Source organism: Choloepus didactylus, chromosome 13 (genome assembly GCF_015220235.1).
Source record: "Choloepus didactylus isolate mChoDid1 chromosome 13, mChoDid1.pri, whole genome shotgun sequence".
In the NCBI taxonomy this organism is placed as follows: domain Eukaryota; kingdom Metazoa; phylum Chordata; class Mammalia; order Pilosa; family Megalonychidae; genus Choloepus; species Choloepus didactylus.
This window is the reverse complement of record NC_051319.1, coordinates 882356-910000: the sequence shown is the minus strand read 5'-3', so window position 1 is coordinate 910000 and position 27645 is coordinate 882356. Positions and strand designations below refer to the sequence as shown.

Here is a 27645-nt window from a genome sequence, read left to right as displayed (position 1 = left end):
AATTATTTGTGCTCCATAAAGTACGGCTTTCAAAGTAAAGCTCAGCAAGTTTTGCTCATGATGGCTAATAAGAAAGTATGAGATAGGCTATCCAAAAGATAACAAAGTACTTAATGCACTCTCAAATTAAAGATGATTACTTCTTATTTACCTTACCAAAAGACTAAATTCTTGATCTAACTGTGAGGTAGGTACATCTTTATATTTGCTATATACCTTTAAAAATCTTTACTATTTTTAGAATTATGACTATCATTGAAGGACATGCTGTTAAAAATATAGCATGCTTCCTAGCACATGAAAATAGGAACAAATGTTCAAAAAAATTCCATTCAAGAGACTGATTATCCTAGCTATAGAGAAACGCTTTATTTTTCCAGCACTTCTAGGAAATAAGTTGTCCCACACAACTGAACATTCCGTGTAAGAAAATCTTATCTTTGATGCACCAAAATGATTAATTTTTTTTACCATTTAGGTTAGAACCATTGCCCATTCTCTGACTTATTAAACAATAAATACCACTTAACTTTTTCTTAATGAATGAGGGTAATTAATATGTTTAACAAAAACTTTAGTTTTAATATTGACATGCTCTCAGAGGATAGTGAACTGTCTACAACAAATGGATCCATACTATTTGACTACTACATTGCTGTGTTTCCTTCCCGAGTGTCAAGTGGTTGACTATCATCTCCTGCTGCAGCCTCAGTCTCTCACTTTTTTTTTAATCAATAAAATAGTGGGCTAGAAAGGCCCACAGGCCAACTTCAGCCCTGGCTTTTCTTTCTTTTCTTTTCTTTTTTTCCTATTTAATTGGGAGTTTATTGGCAGAAATCTCTAATCCGAAAACACAGTTTTGAATGATAACAAGAAGCTTTTTTACCAAAGTTAAATTTCAACTGATTCTACAATCACATATAGTGCCTAGAAGCTTAGACAAAAGACTTAGGGAGTGCTCACTGTATAACTTATGATTTAACTGTAAAATATCACTTTAATTCAAATATATTAACAGTGGCCTATAAATTGTATATGACATTTTACCGATCCACAAAATGCTAATTTTGGACAATAATTTTTAATAAATTAAAAACATTTAAAACTTCTACAGGCATAGAAAACCAGGCTGGATTTATTTTAGGTGTAGAGAAATAGTCAATGGAATTTTCAACTATCAAGTCTAAATTTTTCCCTAACTAACACAGTATATATTTAATTCTTTAAGATACTATTTTGTAAAATGAAGATTTAAAAAAAAAAAAAAAGAAGGAGGGAGGGAGGGAGGGAGAGAGGGAAAGAAAGAAATGGTGGTGTGACAGGATGTTAAAGCTGGTGGATTGGGGTATTGGGGGAGGGGGGTCAGGGTATGCTGGAGTTCTGTGCATGGGTTTTGTATTGTTTTTGCAACTGTTCCTGTAAGTTTGAATTTATTTCAAAATAAAATAAAAAAAAAAAAGACACTATTTTGGAGCCACTCAATAACCATAAATAAAAATATTATTGTTCTTATCTTGGTTTATAATTTAATGAGTTAATAATGTTATCTAGCCAACACAGGTAGCCTACATTATGTTGGATATACAAAATTGACACAGAAATCATCTAAAAGCTTTGAAATATAACTGATGGATTTCTGCATCTGTAAACTAATGACTTTGGGGGGGAGAGGAGAAGAACAAAGGTACTTAAAGAAACCATGCGTCTTAAAATCTACAATGAAAGGGAAAAACCACTGGATAATAGTTTCAAACACCCACATGTAACAACAATGTAAAGCAAATCTATCATTTTAAGTGATCTGCAATATTTTTATACATGCAATATAAATAACAAATATGCATAACAACATTGCAATGCCATCTAAAAGAAAGATGTAGAGAATCTTTATAATAAAATTATTGCATTTAATGTCATTTTCTTGAACAAAAACCAAAAATCATCAAGTTGTTTAATGTTGTACCAAACATAAATAATACTTTTTCAAATTTGAGGAAATGTATGCAAACACCAGTTTCTGACAACAAAAATAAGGAAATTAAAGCCCTACAGTTTGTCTGATTTATATGAGGTAATCATGGAAGCAAAAGGATATTAAAAATTATTTATTTTATTATTATGCAAACCAAAGAAAAGCATAATAGCAGAGTTCTTTTCCACCATAAAATTATTTACACCCATTTATTTAGCTAGAAACACTACCTTGAAGAGGTACTTGTAGATTCCATTTGTAACTATTTCTCTATAGCAATCAACTGTCTCATATTTGTAACATGTTGAATAAAATATTGTCTCATAAGTCTTCTCTGCTTTTTTACGTTTCAAACACTAAGAGTTCAAAGTACTTTGGGAGAATCCTGGTGTCCTGGATGACCTGATGAATGCATTAAAATCAAGCAGAATGTTTGTATTCTGAAAATACTCTTAAATCCACACAAATGTTGCTTGGGTTGTAGAGCTCAGATTTCCCCTACTGGCACTATGACGTCTATTGATCATTTGTTATGAAAGTTTCATATCAATCCTGTTTTGTTCCTTCTTCATTAGCCACTGGGCTTTCATTTCCATTTTCTTTCTTTGTTGTTCTGCTGCTCTTTTCTCTGTCTGCTATTTTCTGCTGCCTCAGAACTTTTGCTTGCCAGGCTGCATCTTTCTTCCTCCCATGCATTGGTATTTTCTTGCCAGGTGTCTGTTGCAGCCCATGAGGGCTTTGCCGGTCCAGAGGCCAAAGAAGACAATCAGCATTTTCTGATACATGAACTTTTTTATTAAGGGCTTACCAACAGGGTGAGAAGTTGCGAAGAGATCATCATGGCTCTCTTAGGCTGGGAGGGCATCGCATTTGCACAGAAGTTGACCATGCGATTGAAAGAGGACAGCAAGCCAGTTATAAGGGTTTAAGACAAAGACATTCCTAAGGGTGAGGGAGCATAGATGTGGGAACAGGTGACGGTGACATGGGGGGTGGTGCAGGAAGGACTAGATTAACTTTTGCCGGCGGGAGGTCTGGGGTACAATTACATCTTGCTCTTTTGTGAGACCAAGAGTCTTTCACCTCCTGCCTGCTTCCGTTTCACGTTTTAAAGTTGCATTTTAAGGTCAACTCACCCTTTTCTTTTTACTGGCTTACAAAGATGATAGGTTAAACATTAGCTGCCTAGGTCACGCAGACTGCTGTGTGCCAAGGTCCACAGGCCTGTTTTGTTCAGGCCAGGGGCTGCCACAGTATCTAAATCTATGTCATCTAATACTGGAGATTGATGAATAAAAGGCATATCTTGCATAGCTACTAATCTACTAGAGTAACTTGTGCTACAATCTGGGATGCCAAAATTTAATGGTTCTCTCTTCTTAATAACGATTTTCTAAGTCTTCCTTATATGTGGTGTCATGTCCTTAAAATAGTCAAGTTCCAGATCTTCCAAAGCATTTTGTTGTGTTGCCACATTCCCATTCCCTCCTTCGATCTTTACACTTGTGGGTGCATCTTCATCCCATGAAGTCTACTCTTCAATATCTGTCTGCTTAGGAACTGATGAATGATCAACTGTAGTTGTTAAAGTTATTTGATCACCACTTAATTTCCGTCCTCTGCCAGATCTGCGTATTAATCTCTTTAGGAATGAGAACACTATTGCTAGGCAAGTAAAAAATAACCGGAACTGTGTGACGGCACTGGTGGGCATAAAATCCTCCCCCTCCCTTTCCCTCTCCCCGCCCACAGGGCAGAGGTTCTGAGCTGCTGCCGGCCGCGCTCTTGGTGGCAGTGGCTTCCTGGGGCTCGTGCTCTGCTCGTTTCAGTCCCAGAACTGCTCATTCAAAGCCGGGTGCGCGTTCCCTTGCAGCCGCCGTTGCCTCCGCGCAGCTGCCATGGCCTCCCTACTTAGGAAACCCATTCCTGGCCTCCCTGGCTTCCCTTTTGCTCATCTCTTTTTTTTAAATTATTGAGCTACAGTTCACATATCATAAAATCCAACCTTTTAAAGTATACTCTCCCTCACTTTTAATTTATTATTCTTTAGTGTCTTGAACATTGAAACAAGATTATCAATTTGTTAGCACCATGCCCATAGTAAGAATCAACAGAATAAGACTGATGGTCTGAGATGCTTTCTATGAGTCAAATGCAAATATACTTTCACTTTTCCATGTAAATAACTTTAAAAAATAGCACACAGATTAAGAGCAAAATGGGGGGAGGGGGGAATAGATATGATTATTTTAGCTTCCAAGAAAAAAATCATGCCTCAAGAGTACCTGAAGAAAGTTAAACCTTTGGATAAAAGGAAAAAGTTGCTCAACGAGAGGTATAAATCCTACATGGTATCTGTGAGAAACAAGCACCATATCTAAAAAGGAATAAATGCTCACCCAATTGTGGAGAAAAAAAGAATTTATTCACCACCTTGCAAGAACAGAAGCAACCAAAATGTGGGGGGTTCTCAGGGAGAACAATAGAACACAGAACTATTTATGCCCTAAGCCTAACACACAAGTCCCTCTCCTGTTTCTCCATTGGCTGGACACTCCAGAGGTTACAGCCTGTTGGACAGGCCTAAAAGTAACCTGCTCAAATTTGAAACATTCAGCTTCTGCAAAATTGAAACATTAGAAACAAGTCTCCCCAGTGAATCTGAAACATTTGAAACAAGTCTCCACCCCTGACTATAACTGTTTTGTCCGTATAAGGCCCTGACACCACTTCTATGCTTACATGGCCTCTTTCCTTTGTTCTTTAACTGCAGAGCAAGTCTGAGCTAGTTTTGGTAACAAGTTATGAGGCTATTTTAGGAACCTCTACCCCCAGTCTCCACCTTGCAGGGATAGTGGGCAGATAAACAGGAGGACCGGTCACCGATTACAGCTTGGCTTCTTAACCCTCTGCCATTCCCCCGAGATGTCCCCATCCTGTGTGAAAGCTAAACTTAATCTAATTCTCACAGCATCTCAGTAGGCACACACAGAACTAACATTCCAAAAGGGTTTCTGCTTCTTATAAAAACCAAAATTAAGCTAGTTTAACATGTTAGATAGATGAAAAGCAGTCAAAAACAATATACTTTCAAACCTATCAAACCCAAGGGGCCCCAGTCTGGCTTAATCAAATATTAAAAAGATAGTTTGAAGAAGCTTGAAATGGCTGAGTACAACTTGAGAAGTACTAAGCACCTCAGGGAGGTATTTCATATTTTTAAAATTCTTTCTTGATTTATAAGCGCAAATGTCCCTTCTTCCTTTAATTCCTAGCACTAGTCATAGAGTAGGCATTGTCTGCTAAGAAATTGGAAAAGAAGATCTTGACACCTTATCTCCCTAAAGCTGATCAGAGAATACATCCAAACCTGTATCTCTATGTGACAATGTTCTGTTTGGTACTGGTTTTGATGCCTTGAAACTTAAAACTGGAAAGGCCTTAGAAACATAATTTAAGGAAAAGGATTATATAGTTTATTAAAAAACTTGACAGCCAACATAGGAAACCAACTCTATATCCAATTAATTATCAATCCTTTTCAGAATTTTTTACCCCCCCCTCCCATGGCAATACTATATACAGGCCTGGATGATTTACAGCAAGACTGAAGAGACTCCAAGTCTGTAAACAGGACTGTCCTGCAGTACATCTCTTTTGACATCACTGGTCTCTAAAGTAAAACACCACATTCCTCATTTACCTCAATCTGGGGTATTAGAGCCTACTGCAGATTCTATATTCAACTAAGAATGTGAACTATTTTGAATTTTACATACTCAAATTTCATGCCATTACTCAAATTTTTAATTATATGACTATAATGATTTTATTCTTTGAAGTTCTATTTCTTTCATATTCTGTCTTTTTAAATATATTATCTGAAGCCTTTAAAGTGTAAATAGATGATAAGCCAATGGCAGAAATTATGTGAGGTTATATTTATATAATGCCTTTCTTCAATTATATCTGTTATCTGACAATATCCTGGTGAAATAAGGAAGAGCAGATCCTATTTATTTTTAAATTTATATGTGCAGTAAATGATTTTAAAGGAACTTGGCTAAAGTGATGAAATAGATTAAAAAGTAGAATTATGGTTAGGTGGTAAGTTCCTAATTGTCTATACAAATCTGGCTAAGGATCCAGCCCAGAACCTAGATAAAGAAGATAAAACCAATGGGAAATTACTCCCTGATCAAAGGTGACCTACTAAGAGGGCAGAAGCCTTGAAGGATGTATTATGCCTATAGAGCACCTGACTAAATGGGAAACCCCCATTTGTGCAAGGACAAAACTAGGTATTTTAACACACAGGCATTAGAACACAAGGTGTTCTTATTCTTACGGATTTCTTACCAAGTGCTTTTAATCCAAAGGATAATATATTATATTCTAAAATGAACTGGTGATAGTCAGCAAGTGTTAGAGCTGCCAGATGAATTAATAAAGCCAGGAAATAATGCTAGTGGAAGCTTTACTTAAGATTGTATGCAAGCTCATAGACACCACTTTTAACAAAGAATATCATGATATAAATGCAACTGTGAAAAACCTGAGAGGAGAGTTTGAGGTTTTAATTTATAACATTATTTATCTATAGTGATTTTGGTTATAGACTTTAAGTGCAACTAACACATTATTAAAATTCAGATTCTCAATTTGTAGGATTTGGGTACAGAACAAAACAGAACCAGGACTAGCTGTATTTTTCTTCTTACTAATTAAAATTATTATTTATATATTGCACAGTAAATTATAAGGTTTTCCCATCTAATTTATTTCATACAAGAACCATAAGGGGTGCACAAGACATTGTATCCCTGGATTTGTGCTAGGAAAACTGAGTTGCAAAACCTTAAATAACTTCACTGCTATTAACTGTAATTAGAGTCTTACTGCTATCTTACATATTTTTTGAGAAAAAATTCTCAAAAAAAAATAAAAGAATCCAAAACATTCTTACAAACCCCAGTGTTACATAAAAAAAGTACCTGGTATTACTATCAAAATTACTACTAAAAATCCCCAAATTAATGTATGTTTAGGCTTCTTACATTAGCAAGTGTGGTACATGCATCCAGATGACAATTCATATGGAAGATAGTTCTATATTACACAATTTGCTTGACTAAAATATCCCCCAAAAGGCTCTTTTAAATATCGATTATCTGCTCCTAAGATTATTGGCAAAATTAAATTATTATATATAGCATACAGTGTTTAAATGACCCAAATCATCCAAAGTTGCCAGAATGTGCAGATAATTTAGTCTTGGATTAACATAAAACGTTTTATCAAAGCCAGATACGTAGCCATATAGCTCAAAAAAAAAAAAAAAAAAAAAAAAAAAAACGAACAAAAAAAACTTTCCTGAACAGATTCAGGAAAGATGAGTATTCAGCTCAACTGATGTACAGAGCCAAGGTCAAATAACACTTTTCCACTTCTTTTCATGTGAGGAACTTACTATGGAAATTCATATGAAAATCTCTGGATCTGTTCCCAGAGTTCATGCTCTAACCAAGGAATATCTGTTGGCTGGGAAGTATCTAAGTTCTGGCATGCATGTAAGGATTCCTAAAATTCTACTTTATTTCTACAATGCTATGCAGTGAAGTGGCTCATAGGAACTTTTGTAATCATGAGGAAAGAAGTACCACTAGACTTAAAAATTGCATGCTCTAGTCATTAGAGAACTTGTGGAAATAAACATAATTTTCTATCATCATGTCAGTAATACTTGCCAATTTATAAAGATGAATGTAAATTTAGAGAAAACACAACTCCAAGGAAAAAGGTAATGCATAACATCCATTTTAATAAGACTGTGATAATATATATTGCACCTAATAGCACTCTAAAAAATGTTAGAGCAAAAATAAAACGGCTGACCTAGTGCCCAGATCTTGGTTTCTAAATACAGTTCTCCATCATGAGGAACCAGAGCTCCCTGGAGAAGTAGTTTAGTACAGGGCTGGAAAGAGAAAATACAAGATAAGTGTGGAGCGTCTTGTGCTCAAAGAAGAGTAAGGGTAAGTCAAAAGGGCACAGGAGCCAACCTGAAAGCACAATGGCCAAAGCTGTAAATAGCTGAACAACAAAATAAGGAATGATACTTTGGGAATATAAAATAAAGAATAAAGTAAATATCTACCAGCCCATATTGATGTAGATAGAATGATAGATAGATAGATAGATAGATAGATAGATAGATAGATAGACAGATGATAGATAAGTAGGTGGGTAAGTAGTAGAGAGAGTTCTTTCTTACAGAAGAATTCCAAGTAATAAAATTATAAAGGAATGAGGAAGTAGAACGTTGCCATAGAACACTACTAGTAAGTAAGCAAGATCCACCAATGGATGCTAAAATTAATGGGGGGAACTTTGAAGAGAAACAAGATATATGCATGGTCAGCAAGTATCTTTCCCAAGAAATTTATAAATCACAAATGGAAAAAGAGCAACCTAGCAGACATCCCTTTAATCAAGTTGTCCTAGTTTGCTAATGCTGCAGAATGCAGAACACCAGAGATGGATAGGCTTTTATAAAATGGGGGTTTATTTCGCTACACAGTTACAGTCTTAAGGCCACAAAGCGTCCAAGGCAACACATCAGCAACCGGGCACCTTCACCTGAGGATGGCCAATGGCGTCCGGAAAACCTCTGCTAGCTGGGAAGGCAGCCGGCGTCTGCTCCAAAGCTCCGGCCTCAAAACAGCTTTCTCCCAGGACGCTCCTCTCTAGCAAGCTTGCTCCTCGTCAAAACATCACTCCCAGCTGCACTCAGTTAGTCTTCTCTCTCTGAGTCAGCTCATTTATATAGCTCCACTGATCAAGGCCCACCCCGAATGGGTGGGGCCATGCCTCCATGGGAACATCTCATCAAAATGATCATTACCCACAGCTGAGTAGGGCACATTCCAAGCAAATCCAACCAGCACCCAAGGGTCTGCCCCACACAAGACCACAATACATGGGGGACACAATACATTCAAACCGGCACACAAGTAATCAAGGTAAAAATCACCAGTAAGACAACAATAGACATCATGTAACCCCTAATATTACGCATTGAGAAGAGCACATGACTTTTCTGGTAATCTTGCCAAAAAATTCATAACTTGAATCTAATCATGAGAGAATATCAGACAAACTCAAACTGAGAGACATTTTACAAAATAAGTAACTAGGAATCTTCAAAAGTGTCGAAGTCATGAAAGACAAGGAAAGAGTGAGGAAATGTCAAAAGATCAGAGGAGCCTAAGGAGACATGATGACTAAATGCAATATGGAATCCAAAAGATATGAATATGGAACAGAAGAAGGACATCAGTGGGAAACAGTGCAATTAATAAGGTCAAGAGTTTAGTTAATAGTATTGTGCCAACATTTATTTCTTGGTTCTGATAACTGTACTATGGTTATATAAGATCTACCATTAAAGGTACACAGGAATTCTCTGTACTACTTTTCTGTAAATCTAAAATTATTTCAAAATTAAAAATACAATTAGCCCATTCTGAGATTAGAAGAAAAGTGATAGCAACCAAATAACCCCAATTTTTGGAAGCTAATTTTAATAGCCATACAGATTTATGGCAAATCCAGGGATTTCTGGATGGCATAAGAAAAATTAAATTCAAAAAAGTAATTATTATTTCTTTTCCAATTATGGCATAAAAATATTTTAACAAGGTTAACTTTCACATTAATAGACTGAAATAGGCTCCATTAAACTCTCTTTCAGGTTGTGATATTGTTCTTAAAAAAAATTTTTTTTAAATCAGAGAATGTGTGGGCTTATAGAACAATCATGCATAAAATGCAGGATTCCTATACCCCACCCTACCACCAACACCTTGGATTGGTGTGGAATATTTGTTACAATTGTTAATAGCACTTTTTCATAATTGTACTTTTTATAACAATAGTTATATTTGTTACAATTGATGAAAGATTATTAAAATATTGTTATTAACTACATCCATAGTTTATGTTAGTTTTTCCCCTACATACCTCCCTATTATTAACACCTTGTATTAGTGTTGTACATTTTTCATAAACCATGAAAGAACATTCTTATACTTGTACCAATAACTATACTTCATCTACAATAGGGTTTGCTGTGTTGTACAGTCCTATGTTTTATCTATCAATTTTTATCTTAGTAACATATACATCTTAAAGTTTCCCCTTTTAACCACATTTCACTTATAAAGTTCAGTGCTGTTGACTACACTCACAATAATGTATTACCATCACCACTATCCATTTCCATACCATTACCATCAGCTTATATAGAAAATCTGTACAAGTTAAGCATTAACTCCTCCTTCTCTAATACCAATCTATCTCCTGGTAACCTATATTCTAGATTTTAACTCAATGAGTTTGCCAATAATTTAGTTCATAAGAGTGAAATCATACAGGATATGTCCTTTTGTGTTTGGCTTGTTTTACTCAACATAATGTCCTCAAGATTCATCCATATTGTCACATGCATCAGGACTTCATTCCTTTTTACAGCTGAATGATACTCTATCATATGTATATACCACATTTTTTTTTTCATTCACTGGTGGATGGACAATTGAGTCTCATCTTTTGGTAATTGTAAATTATGCTACTATGAATATTGGTGTGCAAATATCTGTTTGAGTCCCTGCTTTAAGTTCTTCTGAGTATATACCTAGTTGCAGGATTGCCAGATCACATGGTAATTCTGTACTTAGTTTCCCGAGAAACTGCCAAACTGTCTTCAAACAGAGAAAGCACCATTTTACATTCCTACTGGAAATGAATTAATGTTCCTACTTCTCCACATCCTCTCTAACACTTGTAGTTTTCTATTATTAATAGTGGCCATTCTAGTAGATGTGAAATGATATCTCATGGTTTTAATATGCATTTCCCTAATAGTGATGCTGAGCAGCTTTTCATGTGCTTTTTAGACATTCACATTTCCTCTTTGGAAAAATGTCTACCAAGTTTTGCCCATTTTTAAATTGGGTTGTTTGTCTTTTTATTGTTGAGTTGTAGAATTTCTTTATATATTCTAGATATTAAACCCTTATCAGATATGTGGTTTCCAAATATTGTCTCCCATTGGGTAGGCTGCCTTTTCATTTTATTGAACAGTCCTTTGAAGCATAAAAGTTTTAATTTTGAGGAGGTGCCATTTATCTATTTTTTCTTTCATTACTTGTGCTTTGAAAGGAAAGTCTAAGAAAGCCTTGGCTACCACAAGATCTTGAAGATGCTTCCCTACATTTTCTTATAGGAGTTGTAAAGTCCTGGTTCTTATATTTAGGTCTTTGATCCATTTTGGTTTAATTTTTGTATATGGTATAAGACAGTGATCCTCTTCATTCTTTTGCATATGGATATCCAGTTCTCCAGAACCATTTGTTGGACAGACTATTCTTTCCCAATTGAGTGGATGTTAGAGCCTTCTCAAATATCAACTGGCTACAGATGTGTGGGTCTATTTCTGAACTCTCAATTCAATTCCGTTGGTGAATATATCTGTCCTTATGCCAGTATCAAGCTGTTTTAAACACTGTAGCTTTGTAATATGCTTTAAAGTCAGGAAGTGTAAGCCCTCCAACTTTACTCTTCTGTTTTCAAGATGTCTGTGTCTATTCAGTGCCCCTTACCCTTCCAAATAAATTTGATGGCTGTATCTTCCATTTCTTTGAAATAGGCCACTGGAATTCTGATTGGCATTGCACTGAATCTGTAAATCAATTTGGGAAAAATTGAAATCAACGATATTTAGTCTTCCTATCCATGAACACGGAATGTTCTTCCATTTATTTAGATCTTTGAATTCTTTTAGAAATGTTTTATAGCTTTCTGTGTAGAAGCCCTTTACATCCTTGTTTAAATTTATTCAGAGATATTTTATTTTTTCTGGTTACTATTGTAAATGGAATTTTTTTCTTGATCTCCTTCTCTATAGTATAGAGTAGTAGATTTACTACTCTATACTATAGAGTAGTATAGTGTTAGTACTCTATAGAAACACTGCTGATTTCTGACTTTTGATCTTGTATACTGCCACTTTACTGAACTTGCTTATGAGCTCTAGTAGCTTTGTTGTAGTTTAGGAGACTTTCTATATATAGGATCATGTCATTTGCAAATATGAAAATTTTACTTCTTCCTTTCCAATTTGGTTGCCTTTTATTTCTATTTCTTGCCTAATTGCTCTGGTTAGAACTCCTAGCACAATGCTGAATAACACTGGTGACAGTGGGCATCCTTGTCTTGTTCCAGATCTTAATAGGAAAGTTTTCAGTCTTTCACCATTGAGTACAATGTTAGTTGTGGGTTCTCTGTATGTGACCTTTATCATGTTAAATATGTTTCCTTCTATTCCTATTTTTTCAAGTATTTTTATCAAGAAAGATGCTGGATTTTGTTGAATGCCTTGTCTGCATTAATCAAGATAGCATATGATTTTTTTCCCCTTTGATTTGTTAATGTGATGTATTACATTAATTGATTTTCTTGTGTTGAGCCACCCTTGCATACTTGGGATAAGCATGTAATTCTTTTAATGTGCTGTTGGATTTCATTTGCAAGTATTTCGTTGAGGATTTTTGCAACTCTATTCATTAGAAAAATTGGTCTGTAATTTTCCTTTCTGGTAGTATCTTTATCTGGCTTTGGTATTAGGGTGATGTTGGCCTCATAGAATGAGTTACTGTTCCTCTGCAATTTCTTGGAAGAGTTTGAGCAGAATTGTTATTAATTCTCCTTGGAATGATTGGTAGAATTCACCTGTGAAGCTATCTGGTCCTGGGCTTTTCTCTGTTGGGAGGTTTTTGATGACTGATTAAATCTCTTCACTTGTTATTGGTCTGTTGAGGTATCTATTTCTTCTAGAATCAATGTAGGCTGTTCATCTGTTTCTGAGAATTTGTCCATTTCATCTAAGTTGTCAAATTTGTTAGCATAGTTGTCAAAATTGTTAGTTTTTCATAGTATCCTCTTATGATCCTTTTTATTCCTGTGGGGTCAGTAGTAATGTACCCCCTCTCATTTCTGATTTTATTTGCATCTTCTCTCTTTTTTTCTTTGTTAGTCTAGCTAAAGGTTTGTCAATTTTATTAATGTTTGCTCAAAGAACCAACTTTTGGTTTTGTTAATTCTGCCTATTATTTTTCTATTCTCAATTTCATTTCTTTCTGCTCTATAGTTATTGCTTTCCTTGTGCTTGCTTTGGGATTAGTTTACTATTCTTTTTCTAGTTCCTCAGGTGTGCAGGTATGTCTTTGATATTAGATCTTTCTTTTTTATTAATGTAGGTGTTTAAGGCTGTATACTTCCTTCTCGGTACTGCCTTTGCTGCACCCCATAAGTTTTGATATGTTGTGCTCTTTTTTGTATTCATCTTGAAATATTTACTGATTTCCCTTGCAATTTCTTCTTTGACTCACTGTTTAAGAATGTGTTGTTTAATTTCCATTTATTAGTGACTTTTCCAGTTCTTCAACTGTTATTGATGTCAGCCGCATTCCACTATGGTCAGAGAAAGTGCTTTGTATAATTTTAATCTTTTTAAATTTATTGAGACTTGTTTTGTGATCCAACATATGGTCCATCCTGGAGAATGCACTTGAGAAGACTGTATATCCTGCTGTTTGGGGCTGCAATGTTCCATATATGTCTTCTAGGTCTAGTTCTTTTATAGTTTATTCAAGTTCTCTGTTTTGTTACTGATCCTCTGTTCAGATATTTTATCTATTGAAGAGAGTGATGTATTGACGTCTCCAACTATTATTTTAGAGGTATCTATTTCTCCCTTCAGTTTTGCCAGTATTTGCCTCATGTATGTTGGGGCACCATGGTCGGGAGCATAACTATTTATGATTGTTATTTCTTCTTTGTGGATTGTCCCTTTTGCTAATATATAGTGCCCTTCTTTGTCTCATATAACAGTTTTCATTTAAAGTCTACTTTGTCTGATATTAGTATACCTACCTCAGTTTTTTTTTTTTTTTTTTTTTTTTTGTCATGGGGGGCTACTATTTGTGTGGAATATCTTATTCCAACCTTTCACTTTCAACCTTTGGGTCTAAGGTGGGTCTCTTGTAAATAGCATATAGTTGGTTATACTTTTTTTTTTTACCCATTCTTCCAATCTGTGTCTTTTAATTGGGGAGTTTAATACATTAACATTCAATGTTTTTCCTGTAAAGTACTGACATCAGACATTTTATCCTTTGGTGTTTAAATGTCTTATCTTTTATTTACTTATTTTGCCTCTTTTTACCCTTTTAGTTACCCTTACAGATAATCTTCATTTCTACATGCTCCCCCAAGCCTCTCTCTCGTGTCTTTTCCTTTCAGCCTGCAGAACTCCCTGTAGTATTTCTTGTAGGGCAGGTCTCTTGTTGACACACTATTTCAATTTCTGGTTATCTGTAATATTTTAAACTCTCCCTCATTTTTGAAGGAAAGTTTTGCTGGATAAAGAATTCTTGGTTGGTAGTTTTCCTTTCAATACCTTAAATGTATCATAGCATTGCCTTCTCACTTCCATGGTTTCTGATGAGAAACCAACAGTCTTATTGCAGTTCCCTTGTATGTGGCAAATTGCTTTTCTCTTTCTGCTTTCAGGATTCTCTCCTTATCTTCGGCATTTAACATTCTGATTAGTATGTGTCTAACTGTTGGTCTATTAGGATTTATTCTGTTTGGAGTATGCTGTGCTTCTTGAAAATGTTTATTTATATCTTTCAAAAGATTTGGGATATTTTCAGACATTATCTCCTCAAATATTCTTTCTGTTGTTTCTTCTCTTCACTTGTCCTTTTGAGACACGTATGACACATATGTCTGTGTGCTTTGTGCTATCATCCAAATCTGAGACCTGATCCATTTTTCCCATTCTTTTCTCTATCTGTTCTTCTGGCTATAAGATTTTGATTGTCCTGTCTTCTAGCATGCTGATTCTTTCTCCTATGTGTTCAGATCTGCTGTTGTATGCCTCTAGTGTATTCTTAATCTCTTCTATTATGTCTTTTATTCCCATCATTTCTGTTATATTTCTTTTCATACTTTCATATTCTTCTTTTATGCTCAGTGTCTTATTAATATCCATTATCTCTTTAGTAATATTTTCATTCATCTCCTCGAACTGATTTAGAGGATTTGTTTGAACATATTTGGTTAGTTGTTCCAAATTCTTTGACTCCTCTGAAGTTTTGATTTGTTCCTTTGACTGGGCCATATCTTTCTGTTTCTTCCTTAGTATGGCTTTTTGCTGATGTCTGGGCATCTGATTATGTTGATGAGTTTACTTTTAAGTTTATTTTCTCTCTTAACTAGGGTTCTATTGTTGATTGGCTTTGTGTTAAGACTCTATTTTGATACTTGATTCAACTTATTCTAGACCTTTAGATGCCCAAGTTTAACTGATCTTTTTTTTTCAGGTCTTCTTCATCTGATTCTTGCCCTGGATATATGGTACAATTTTTGAGATTGCACTATTTATGCAATTGTTTCATTCCCAAGAGAAAGTTTCCTTTCCCCTGTTCCTTCTATAGGAGTGTTTTTATTTTACTCTATAGTTGTTTTTTTTTTTTTAACACTCCTTTCTATCTGTTTTTGCCTAGAGGGCAAATTCTGGGAGGAGGGTCACCCCAGAGAAGACTTTCCCAAGTCAGTATTTCCCAGTCAAAACAGGGCCAGGGACCCATGCAGGGGGCACAGACAAGTTCCAAAATGCTCCAAGGAGACCAGGAAGAACATGAAATGTCTCTCTAATGTTTCCCTGAAGCTGTGCTTTCTGGCCTACCCAGCAGATGGCAATCTTTAGCAACCTGCACCCTACAGTCCTAAAGATTAGTGTGACTTTAAGTCTCCACTGATTTAGAAAAAAGCAGCTGCTGGCTGCTTTTATCTGGGGTGGGTTGAAACTGTAGCTCACAGCCAGGACTCAGCAATCTGAATTTGCTAATTAAAAGCCATGATCATTGCTCAACCATCTCAACCATGCCGCACCCCAAGCCCCTCTTCAGCAAACTGTTCCCCATTGCCTTAAGAAGGTGCTGTGCTTTTAAATCACCCCTACTTCCACCCCTGTTAGGGGAGGGGTTGAAACAGCAGTTGCTGGATGGTTTTGTCCAGAGTGGGTTGAAGCAATAGCTTCCCTCAAAGCTGGGACCCAGCAATCCAAGTTCACTATTCAAAAGCTGTGATCAGTGTTGGGCAGCCCCACCTCCCCAGTTCTTGGGGAAGAGGACTTTTATGTCCCTTCTTGATGGCAGCATGGCAGCCAGGGAGTGGCTCCCAAGGTATCCCGCCACAAGAGTGGGGGAGGGGTACCAACTGCAGATTGGAGCCAGCTACTCACAGTTCTTCACCGCAGTTTATCAGTCTCTTCCTTCCGCTCTTCCCTGGATGCTGTACAGTATTTTTCTGGCCTCCAGAGCCCCAGAACAGCTGTTTCAGACAGTTCCTGGCTGTTTAATAGCTGCCCTAGAGGACAGACTTAGTCCTGGGACTCCCTACTCCACAATTTTTTCTGGAAGTTCTCTATGAAATTCTTCTTTTAAGACTCAGACCTTTCCCTACCTAATTGCATTTAGTAATTCAAAGGCAGATTAATAAATTAGCACAGTACTATTTATGACTAATATAAGACTTAACTGTATAGCAGTGTTACAGTAGCTCTCTATTTGCATTCCTCTCACTCATACTAGATCATGAACAACATGAGCTACAAATAATGCAAGAACCATTCATTATCATCTTCACACTTCTAGCCCAGCAGTTCTTAAAACATGTGGGGTACTCAATAGTTAATACTCAATAATATAATTTAAATAATAGATCTTCTCAAGTTGAAAGTAATTACTTTCATATATTTAAAATGATATTAATAAGAAACAATTCCCTGGGAAAATTATTTATAAAATAAAAAATAAAATAACCCTCACTTCTTTCAAATCCCAATATTGTCAATATAGCTTGTTTCTATTCTGGGTTATATTTTACCTATACAGTCTAGTCACAAATCAATTCACCCCTTCTTCTAAATTCAGTTTATAATTTGTACCATTGTAGTGATTTAATTTTTTTATATTTAGTTTCATTCAAATATATATTTCAGTGACTTTCAATTTCTCATCAAGTACCTGCCTTTCAATACAACCGTCAATGGGGATATGGTGCAAATAATCTAAAAATCATGCCCTTTAGATAGCTATGTGGTATTACTTGTGTTATTTAAGATAAATAATAATACCTATGACAAAGTACTATACTACTGTTATGTATTAGGGCAGACTTTTTATCTTTGCTACATCTCCAGTGACTGTTATAGTACCTCACAGATAAAAACGTTTCATGCTTTCTAAAGGCATGAGAATACAAATAATATAGGCAGAAAGTAAATTTGTTCAAAGTTAGCATACAATATCAGGGGCAACTGAATAAAATTTTCTATCATATTCACTGCATCTGTAATGTAAGTTATTATTGTAAAAAGAAAACAGCTTTGAGGGTACCAAACTGTTATTCTGGAAACTAAACATTACATTTTTATAGCTGAAACAGTTTTAAAATATATAAAAGATCTTCAGTGAAACAGCCTTTTTTGAAGCTGTTCTAGTTTAAAAAAAAAATCATAATGAAACAAAGAATGATTTAACCTGTATAAATACCAGAAAGTTATTCTGATCAGTTTTTAATCAGCTTTATCAATATCTTAGAGTTTCTGTGTCCCAACATAAGAGTAAAAACAAAACAAATGCAAGTAAACAAAAAACAAGAGCAGGTATTTAGTACTATTCACGTCAATGCATAAATGTTTACACTGGTCCCAAACATACAGCGCAAACACTTTTCTTAAATATTTTAAAGGGTGTACAATATAAAATGAGCATCCTATCCCTGTGCACTTTTAATCCTGTTATGTGCTATGGCAACATTTCAGTTTTGTCTTATGTGAACTACTTGGTTAGTTCTCAGCAAGCTTATTTAGGAACAATGGTTATGACCATGTTTGCACTGAATTTACTTCTCAGACAAAAGACCTGATATAAAGACAATATTATTTATTTGATAATAAAATAATATTTTATTGGCTAACTGCCCAAAGAAAATATTAGAAACACTCCCTTCGAAGGAGCGAGGGAGCACTGAGGGAGGAGGAAAGAGAGAAAAGGAAGAGAAGGAGGAAGAGGAAAATCAGAGGAGGCCAAGTGAAAATATAAGCCTGATAAATGCCCTTACCTTCACTTCTTTTATCTGCTTGTTTTGCTGCATTTTCTTCTTTTTTTTGTTTTGCTGCTAAGAGTTCCCGCTTTAATTGTCTTGCTTCTTTTCGGAGTTCCTCACTACAAAGCAAAATCACAGTTACGTAGGTATATAACAGAGTGAGAAAGAAAGCTATTTTGTAAAAATAGAATTCTTAGTTTTCAGATACATTAAATCTCTCAAACAAACAAGGTGAATGATGTAATTATTTCATTACTTTGTGGTATAGAAATATACTTAAAGGATATTTATATGTTGCAGTTTTCATATTGCTAATATAACATGAATTACTGTAAAATACACACCCTTTCAAATATTTCAAGTATACCAAACATAAGAAGAAAAGTGATAAATGACCCATTGTCCTCCCTCTAATTTGTTTTTAATTTTAACACTCTCACTTTGGTTTAATAATTTATGGAGATCTCAAATGAAGAAAATTTTAATAAAAAAAATCCCATACCTTCTTACTACTGTCTTGTATCAGAGTCACCATATTGACAGGCCTTACAATGCACATTACCCAGTTCTTTTTACCTCTTTTCAACATCAGAAACACACAGTCACATTTTATATCTGCTTTAGCCTCCAAGGTCTGATTCTGAAATTTCCCCCTGATCAAAATTCAGTATTTACTGCCTATCTCAGTCTTTCATTCCTACTGAACCTGTTTACACTCTTATCATGAAAGCCAACTCCTTAACCCTAGTTCATGGTCCACCAGCCCCATTTTAACCCTAAGTGGCACTCTATGCATTCTTGATGACATACTCAGCCATTTCACTGATATCCTCACCAGCATTTTTAATTTTTTTGACACTGTTGTCCTTGTGTATACATCATAGTCATCTAGAAGAATGTGCTAACAACACATTCTGGGGGACAAATACCAACAGAATATGATTTCTTTACATCTGGGACATTGCCTGGGATTTTGTACTTGTAACAAGTTTCCCAGGTGATTGATCCTGATATGCACCAGGGTTTGGGATCCACTGCTCTATGATCTTGTTATAGAAATTGTCTTCTTCTTCTTACATATTCAAGCATCCCTAATTCATTTGATCCTTCCCTTCAGTTAACAAACATGCTCAAATATCCCTTGACTTTGCTTCCTGAAAAAATAGTTTATAAATATTATCTATTTTATCAGCCTCTAACTTCTTAATCTCTTGCAATCTTATGCTCTACTGAAACTGCTTTTTTATCAACCAAATTCAATAGATTTTTCTCAGTTCTCTTCTTCCTCTTTGGCATATCATTCAATAATGTTAACCATCCCTTACATCTTGAAATTCTCAGCTTATCACACTTATTAGTACCATGTTACTGTCTTGATTCTCCTCTCCTGGTTACTCTTTCTCTTCCTGTCCTAAGACTGTTAGTATTTTTCTCATCTTTATACTCTATCACTGGCATTTTCACCTAATTGCATAATATCAACTGTCATGTCTACATGGGTTACTTCCAAACATAGTTATTTTGCCCCAATTTTTGTCCTGCATTTCTAACTATCTGTTACAAATCTTCATGTAAATCAGGACTGTCCAAAGGGAATTTAAAAAAAGTAAAAGGAAACAGGTGAAATTAATTTAAGAACGTATTTTAATTAACTCTATATATCCAAAATATGATTATTTCAACATACAATCACAAAATAAAAATATTAATGAGATACTTTTTTGTACTAAATCTTTGGAATCCAGTGTGAATTTCACACCTATATCACATCTCAATTCAGACTAGCCACATTTCAAGACAGGCAGCACAGGCCAGATGTTTCATAATAATTACAAACTCTCTATTCCAACCTTCAAGTCATCCTTCTGCCCAAATCTATTTCTTCTCCTAAAGTTCCTATTTGATCATGGGACCACTATTCTCCTAATGACCAGACTTTAAACTTCCTCTTGGACTGCTCCCCTCTGGTTCACTGTATCAGCGAAGTCCATCATAGTGCAATCCCTCTTACATTATGGATGCTGAACATAGCATCTAAAATGGACAAAGTGCCACTGAGGGTAAAAATGGGGCTGGTGGACCATGAACTAGAGTTAAGGAGTTGGCTTTCATTATAAAGAGTGTAAACACGTTCAGTAAGAATAATGACCCCTCTTGACTCTTACCATCAATAAGTAGTTTAGGCTCCATTAAGTATTTCTCAAATGAAAGCAACTGCCTCTTGTTTCTTGTATCTTTCTGCACAATTTTAGAGCTCTCATATTTAGTAAGCATGGGGAAAAGAATGGAGCTACATAATTTCTGTATGAGGAAGAGGAACCACATCTGGTTAAAACCCCCATCTTTTTATTACACAAGGTTTACAAATTTTTAATTTGGTAAATGGTTGAGGTATTTAGGTGATATTTTCTGAAAACTTATATTTTTGAGGTAGAGATTGATATGAAAATTGAAAGGGAAATGCTGCATGATGGCTAAACTGATTATGAGAGTAATTTGAAGTATGTAAAGAATGAGATGCAATAAAAACATATACTGTTTAAGATACTATTAAAGAACAAGTCAAGCGTAGTTATAAAAAGGATTAACTTTGGATTAAGAAAGTTCTGATTTAATAACCCAGCTCCATCATTTATTATCTGGGTTTAGAACAGTTACTTAATTTCTCTGAGATTCAGTTGCTTCAACTATAGAATAGGAAAAAGGTACAGAAAATAACAAGTACAAAATACATGTTCAACAAATGGTAGCCATTATTATTTAGCTCATATATTTAAAATAGAACTACTGCTATGGGTGGGTTGTCATGTGGGAATATTTCTTTATTATGTTATTTACAATAAATGAATGCTTCCTCTACTATATATGGAGATCAATTTGTCCATAATTTTAAAAGGGCAATGAATGCATAATGCTTGCTTCTAAAAATCTAACCTTAAATAGGCAAAGATTTAGCTATACTATTAAAGTAGCCATAATAATATACAAAGTGAACAATGATGAATGAAATCTCAAAAAAGACAAGGTGTGACAGAGAAGGGTAGGTTTATATAGATTATAAAAAAGTTGGTTCATTATACTGAATTTTTCAAGTGATTGAGGATTTACAACTCTGTCAAAATCATCCAGACTATTCAAACAACACCATTTGCTAGTACATGTGGAAAGCATAATTCCTGGAATGAGTACACATTTTTTAAAACTAGACTTTAGATCACAGTCTAATTTTAGGATTCCCAGTCTTATATTTTCTGGAATATAGCCCTACCCACTGGAAAGAGAATATATTTAAATCCGTTAAAATGAGAATGAAAGTTGTAAGCTTGGGGTTACCTTATAATGCAAAACTAAGGGCTTGCTTTAGAGTCCATGCAGCATCTTCCGGTCCCCCAGCATTCCAAAATATTAGACAAAACATTTGATGAAAAAAAAAATTGTATATCACAAGACCTAGACCCAGTATCATAATATGCAATAAGAAATCCTCCTTTTTTGCCTCAGTTTCATCATCACCCGAGAACAGCTGAGGAAGACATGAACGAGTATTTCTGAAATGCATAATCAAACTTACAATATTAAGTGTCAAAAATTATTCAACAGGAAATGTCACCAGTATGGCAGAGTGAGATGCCCCAGAAAACAGTGTAATTGGGTGAGTGCTGAATCAAAACAAGGCAACTTAAAAACAGTAGGAAAACCTCATGACACACTTGCTGGCCCTTCCCCTGCCCCATCCCCAGTTCACGGCAGAGCCAGTATTTGCGCAGAGCAGATCCTTGGTCCTCGTTCCAGAGGTACCAGAGTAACCCTTGTAAACATACTCGGTGCATGTATGTTTGTGCCAATCTGTCTGGCAGCAGCCTGAAGAACTGACCTAGGATGCTCATCACGGGGCTTGCTGTCCTGTCCCAAAGCTTAGCCTGCATGTGGAGGCAGATGGCAGGACTGCTGGACCACCATGGGAGAGTGGTCAGATCATGGCTACCCAGGGAAAAGGAGAGGCTGTTTCCAAAGGGTACTGGGACATTCAGATCCATGAGGATGGAGGAGTTCCTAGGGAAATGGGTACAAGCCAGGAAAAGACATATACATAAAAAAGACTGGGGAACACTCAATATTTTCATCTCAGGCTGTTCCTTACACAAACTGTTAGGCACGCTAAGCTTTGAAGAAAAGCACTCACACAAGCTAATCTGAAAAGACAGGGAAAGGTGTGTGTGTGTTTGTTAGCTGGCATTCAAGGAAATCACTAACATCACAATAGTTGGATACAAGTTTAAGAAACAGACACCTCAGTGACTAATATCCAAAGATAAAACATTAATATATTATATGCCCAGTGAGCAGCAAAAGATTACAAGGCATGCAAAGAAACAGGAAATGATGACCCATGTAAAAATCAAGAGAAAGCATTAGACACTATCAGCAAAGAAGACCAGATTTTGGAAATAACAGACAAGGTCTCTAAAAAAGTTGTCTTAAATATACTCAAAGAGCTAAAGAAAAAAAAATAGACTAAATCTAAAGAAAATCAGAAAAATGAGAATTTCAATAGAGAAAGAAATCATGAAAAGGAACCAAATATACTGTAGATGAAGACCATGGTAACAGAGATAAAAAAAAAAATTTTCCTAAAAGAGTCCAGCAGTACATTGAAACTGGCAGAAGAAAGAATCAGTGAATTTGAAGACAAGACAATTGAAATTATGCAGTCTGAGGAGCAGAAAGAAAAAGAATGAAGAAAAATGAGCAGAGCCTAAGAGACCTATGGATACCATCAAGCCTAACAATATATGCTTCATGAGAGTCAAAGAAAGAGAGGAAAGGAAGGGATGGAAAGAATAGTCAAAGAAATAATGACTGAAAACTCCCCATATTTAATGAAAGGCATGTATATATAAACATCCAAGAAACCCAATGAACTTAAAAGAGGATAAATTTAAAAATTTCTTAAAAAAGGAACCATGAAGGCAAGAAGGCAGTGAAATGACATATATAAAGTGCAGAAAGAAAATGTCAATATTTAGCAAAACTGTTTTTTTAAAAAATGAGGGCACAATTAAAATATTTACAGATAAAAAAAAAGTGAAGGGAGTTCTTTACCAATAGACTGGCTATAATGAAGTGTAAAGGGAGTTCTTCAGGATGAAAGGAAAGGACACTATATAATAGATAAAAGCCAGATGAAGAATTAAGATCTCTAGTAAAGGTAACTGCATGGGTAATTATAAATGCCAGTAATATTGCATTTTTAGGCTGCAATGCCAATTTTTACTTTATACAGCAGAAAATGCAAATGCATTAAAATTAATAATAAATTTGTGGTTCTGGACACACAAGGTATAAAGATGTAATTTTTGACAAAAATGACATAAAGCTGGGGGGACTTAAGGGTATAGGAACATAGTTTGTGTATGCAATTAAAGTTAAGTTGGTATCAAATCAATTGAGATTGTTACAGGTTTAGAATATTAAATTTAAGCCCCATGGTTTAAAGGGTTCATTAAAAAAGAGGATTCTAAAGGGTTTTAAAGAGAAGGGATTCTAAAGGTATTGCTAAAAAAGATCAATAAATACAAAAGTAGGCAGTAATGGAAGAAATGAAGGCCAAAAATATATATGACTTACACAAACCAAAGAGCAAAACAGCAGAAGTTAAGTCATGTATTATCAGCATTTAATTTAACTGTAAAAGTGTTAAACTTTCCAGTCAAAGGCAAAGATTGGTAGAATGGATAATACAGCATGACTCATTAAATGCTGTTTAAAAGAGACTCAGCTTAATTTCAAATACAGAAGAAGGTTGAAAGTGAAAGGATAGGAAAAAAAAAAAATAACCCATGCAAATAGTAACCAAAGAAGAGTGGGGATGGCAGAACTATCATCAGACAAAGTAGATTTTAAATGAAAAACTGTCAAAAGGGACGAAGAGCGGGGCAAGATGGCAGACTGGTGAGCTGTATGTTTTAGTTACTCCTCCAGGAAAGTAGGTAGAAAGCCAGGAACTGCGTGGACTGGACACCACAGAGCAATCTGACTTTGGGCATACTTCATACAACACTCATGAAAACGTGGAACTGCTGAGATCAACGAAATCTGTAAGTTTTTGCGGCCAGGGGACCCGCGCCCCTCCCTGCCAGGCTCAGTCCCGGGGGAGGAGGGGTTGTCAGCTTCGGGAAGGAGAAGGGAGAACTGCACTGGCAGCCCTTATCGGAAACTCATTCTACTGATTCAAACTCCAACCATAGATAGACTGAGACCAGACAACAAGAGAATCTGAGAGCAGCCAGCCCAGCAGAGAGGAGACAGGCATAGAAAAAAAACAACACGAAAAACTCCAAAATAAAAGCGGAGAATTTTTGGAGTTCTGGTGAACATAGACAGGGGAAGGGCCCTGAGGCGCATATGCAAATCCCGAAGAAAAGCTGATCTCTCTGCCCTGTGGACCTTTCCTTAATGGCCCTGGTTGCTTTGTCTCTTAGCATTTCAATAACCCATTAGATCTCTGAGGAGGGCCCCCCCTTTTTTTTTTTTTTTTAATCCTTTTTTCTTTTTCTAAAACAATTACTCTAAGAAGCCCAATACAGAAAGCTTCAAAGACTTGCTATTTGGGCAGGTCAAGTCAAGAGCAGAACTAGGAGAGCTCTGAGACAAAACGCAATACTCCAGTGGCTGAGAAAATTCACTAAACACCACAACTTCCCAAGAAAAGGGGGGTGTCCGCTCACAGCCATCATCCTGGTGGACAGGAAACACTCCTGCCCATCGCCAGCCCCATAGCCCAGAACTGCCCCAGACAACCCAGTGTGACGGAACTGCTTCAAATAACAGGCACACACCACAAAACTGGGCGTGGACATTAGCCTTCCCTGCAACCTCAGCTGATTCTCCCAGAGTTGGGAAGGTAGAGCAGTGTGAATTAACAAAGCCCCATTCAGCCATCATTTCAGCAGACTGGGAGCCTCCCTACACAGCCCAGCAGCCCAGAACTGCCCTGGGGGGACGGCACTCACCTATGACATAGCACAGTCATCCCTCAACAGAGGTCCAGGGTTGCACGGCCTGGAAGAGGGGCCCACTTGCAAGTCTCAGGAGCCATACGCCAATACCAAGGACTTGTGGGTCAGTGGCAGAGACAAACTGTGGCAGGACTGAACTGAAGGATTAGACTATTGCAGCAGCTTTAAAACTCTAAGATCACCAGGGAGATTTGATTGTTAGAGCCACCCCCCACCCCCGACTGCCCAGAAACACGCCCCATATACAGGGCAGGCAACACCAACTACACACGCAAGCTTGGTATACCAATTGGACCCCACAAGACTCACTCCCCCACTGACCAAAAAGGCTAAGCAGGGGAGAACTGGCTTGTGGAGAACAGGTGGCTTGTGGACGCCACCTGCTGGTTAGTTAGAGAAAGTGTACTCCACGAAGCTGTAGATCTGATAAATTAGAGATAAGGACTTCAATTGGTCTACAAATCCTAAAAGAACCCTATCAAGTTCAGCAAATGCCACGAGGCCAAAAACAACAGAAAATTATAAAGCATATGAAAAAACCAGACGATATGGATAACCCAAGCCCAAGCACCCAAATCAAAAGACCAGAAGAGACACAGCACCTAGAGCAGCTACTCAAAGAACTAAAGATGAACAATGAGACCATAGTACGGGAGATAAAGGAAATCAAGAAGACCCTGAAGAGCATAAAGAAGACATTGCAAGACTAAATAAAAAAATAGATGATCTTATGGAAATTAAAGAAACTGTAGACCAAATTAAAAAGATTCTGGACACTCACAGTACAAGACTAGAGGAAGATGAACAACGAATCAGTGACCTCGAAGATGACAGAATGGAAAATGAAAGCATAAAAGAAAGAATGGGGAAAAAAATTGAAAAAATCGAAATGGACCTCAGGGATATGATAGATAATATGAAACGTCCAAATATAAGACTCATTGGTGTCCCAGAAGGGGAAGAAAAGGGTAAAGGTCTAGGAAGAGTATTCAAAGAAATTGTTGCGGAAAACTTCCCAAATCTTCTAAACAACATAAATACACAAATAATAAATGCTCAGCGAACTCCAAATAGAATAAATCCAAATAAACCCACTCCGAGACATATACTGATCACACTGTCAAACACAGAAGAGAAGGAGCAAGTTCTGAAAGCAGCAAGAGAAAAGCAATTCACCACATAGAAAGGAAACAGCATAAGACTAAGTAGTGACTACTCAGCAGCCACCATGGAGGTGAGAAGGCAGTGGCACGATATATTTAATATTCTGAGTGAGAAAAATTTCCAGCCAAGAATACTTTATCCAGCAAAGCTCTCCTTCAAATTTGAGGGAGAGCTTAAATTTTTCACAGACAAACAAATGCTGAGAGAATTTGCTAACAAGAGACCTGCCCTACTGGAGATACTCAAGAGAGCCCTACAGACAGAGAAACAAAGAAAGGACAGAGAGACTTGGAGAAAGGTTCAGTACTAAAGAGATTCGGTATGGGTACAATAAAGGATATTAATAGACAGAGGGGAAAAATATGACAAACATAAACCAAAGGATAAGATGGCTGATTCAAGAAATGCCTTCACGGTTATAACGTTGAATGTAAATGGATTAAACTCCCCAATTAAAAGATATAGATTCACAGAATGGATCAAAAAAAATGAACCATCAATATGTTGCATACAAGAGACTCATCTTAGACACAGGGACACAAAGAAACTGAAAGTGAAAGGATGGAAAAAATATTTCATGCAAGCTACAGCCAAAAGAAAGCAGGTGTAGCAATATTAATCTTAGATAAAATAGACTTCAAATGCAGGGATGTTTTGAGAGACAAAGAAGGCCACTACGTACTAATAAAAGGGGCAATTCAGCAAGAAGAAATAACAATCGTAAATGTCTATGCACCCAACCAAGGTGCCACAAAATACATGAGAGAAACACTGGCAAAACTAAAGGAAGCAATTGATGTTTCCACAATAATTGTGGGAGACTTCAACACATCACTCTCTCCTATAGATAGATCAACCAGACAGAAGACCAATAAGGAAATTGAAAACCTAAACAATCTGATAAATGAATTAGATTTAACAGACATATACAGGACATTACATCCCAAATCACCAGGATACACATACTTTTCTAGTGCTCATGGAACTTTCTCCAGAATAGATCATATGCTGGGACATAAAACAAGCCTCAATAAATTTAAAAAGATTGAAATTATTCAAAGTACATTCTCTGACCACAATGGAATACAATTAGAAGTCAATAACCATCAGAGACTTAGAAAATTCACAAATACCTGGAGGTTAAACAACACACTCCTAAACAATCAGTGGGTTCAAGAAGAAATAGCAAGAGAAATTGCTAAATATATAGAGACGAATGAAAATGAGAACACAACATACCAAAACCTATGG

At 36.1% G+C, this 27645-nt stretch overlaps 1 protein-coding gene and 1 pseudogene across 1 annotated transcript in view; both read right to left on the bottom strand.

Moving 5' to 3' along the window:
- Nucleotides 1–27645, bottom strand: part of CWC27 (CWC27 spliceosome associated cyclophilin) — a 360484-nt gene that overhangs the window by 133304 nt on the left and 199535 nt on the right. Inside the window, exon 11 of the mRNA XM_037800954.1 lies at nt 18227–18330. Coding sequence (XP_037656882.1) covers nt 18227–18330 — 104 coding nt within the window. The remainder of the gene's footprint in view (nt 1–18226; nt 18331–27645) is intronic.
- Nucleotides 1927–3725, bottom strand: LOC119507809 (annotated as a pseudogene).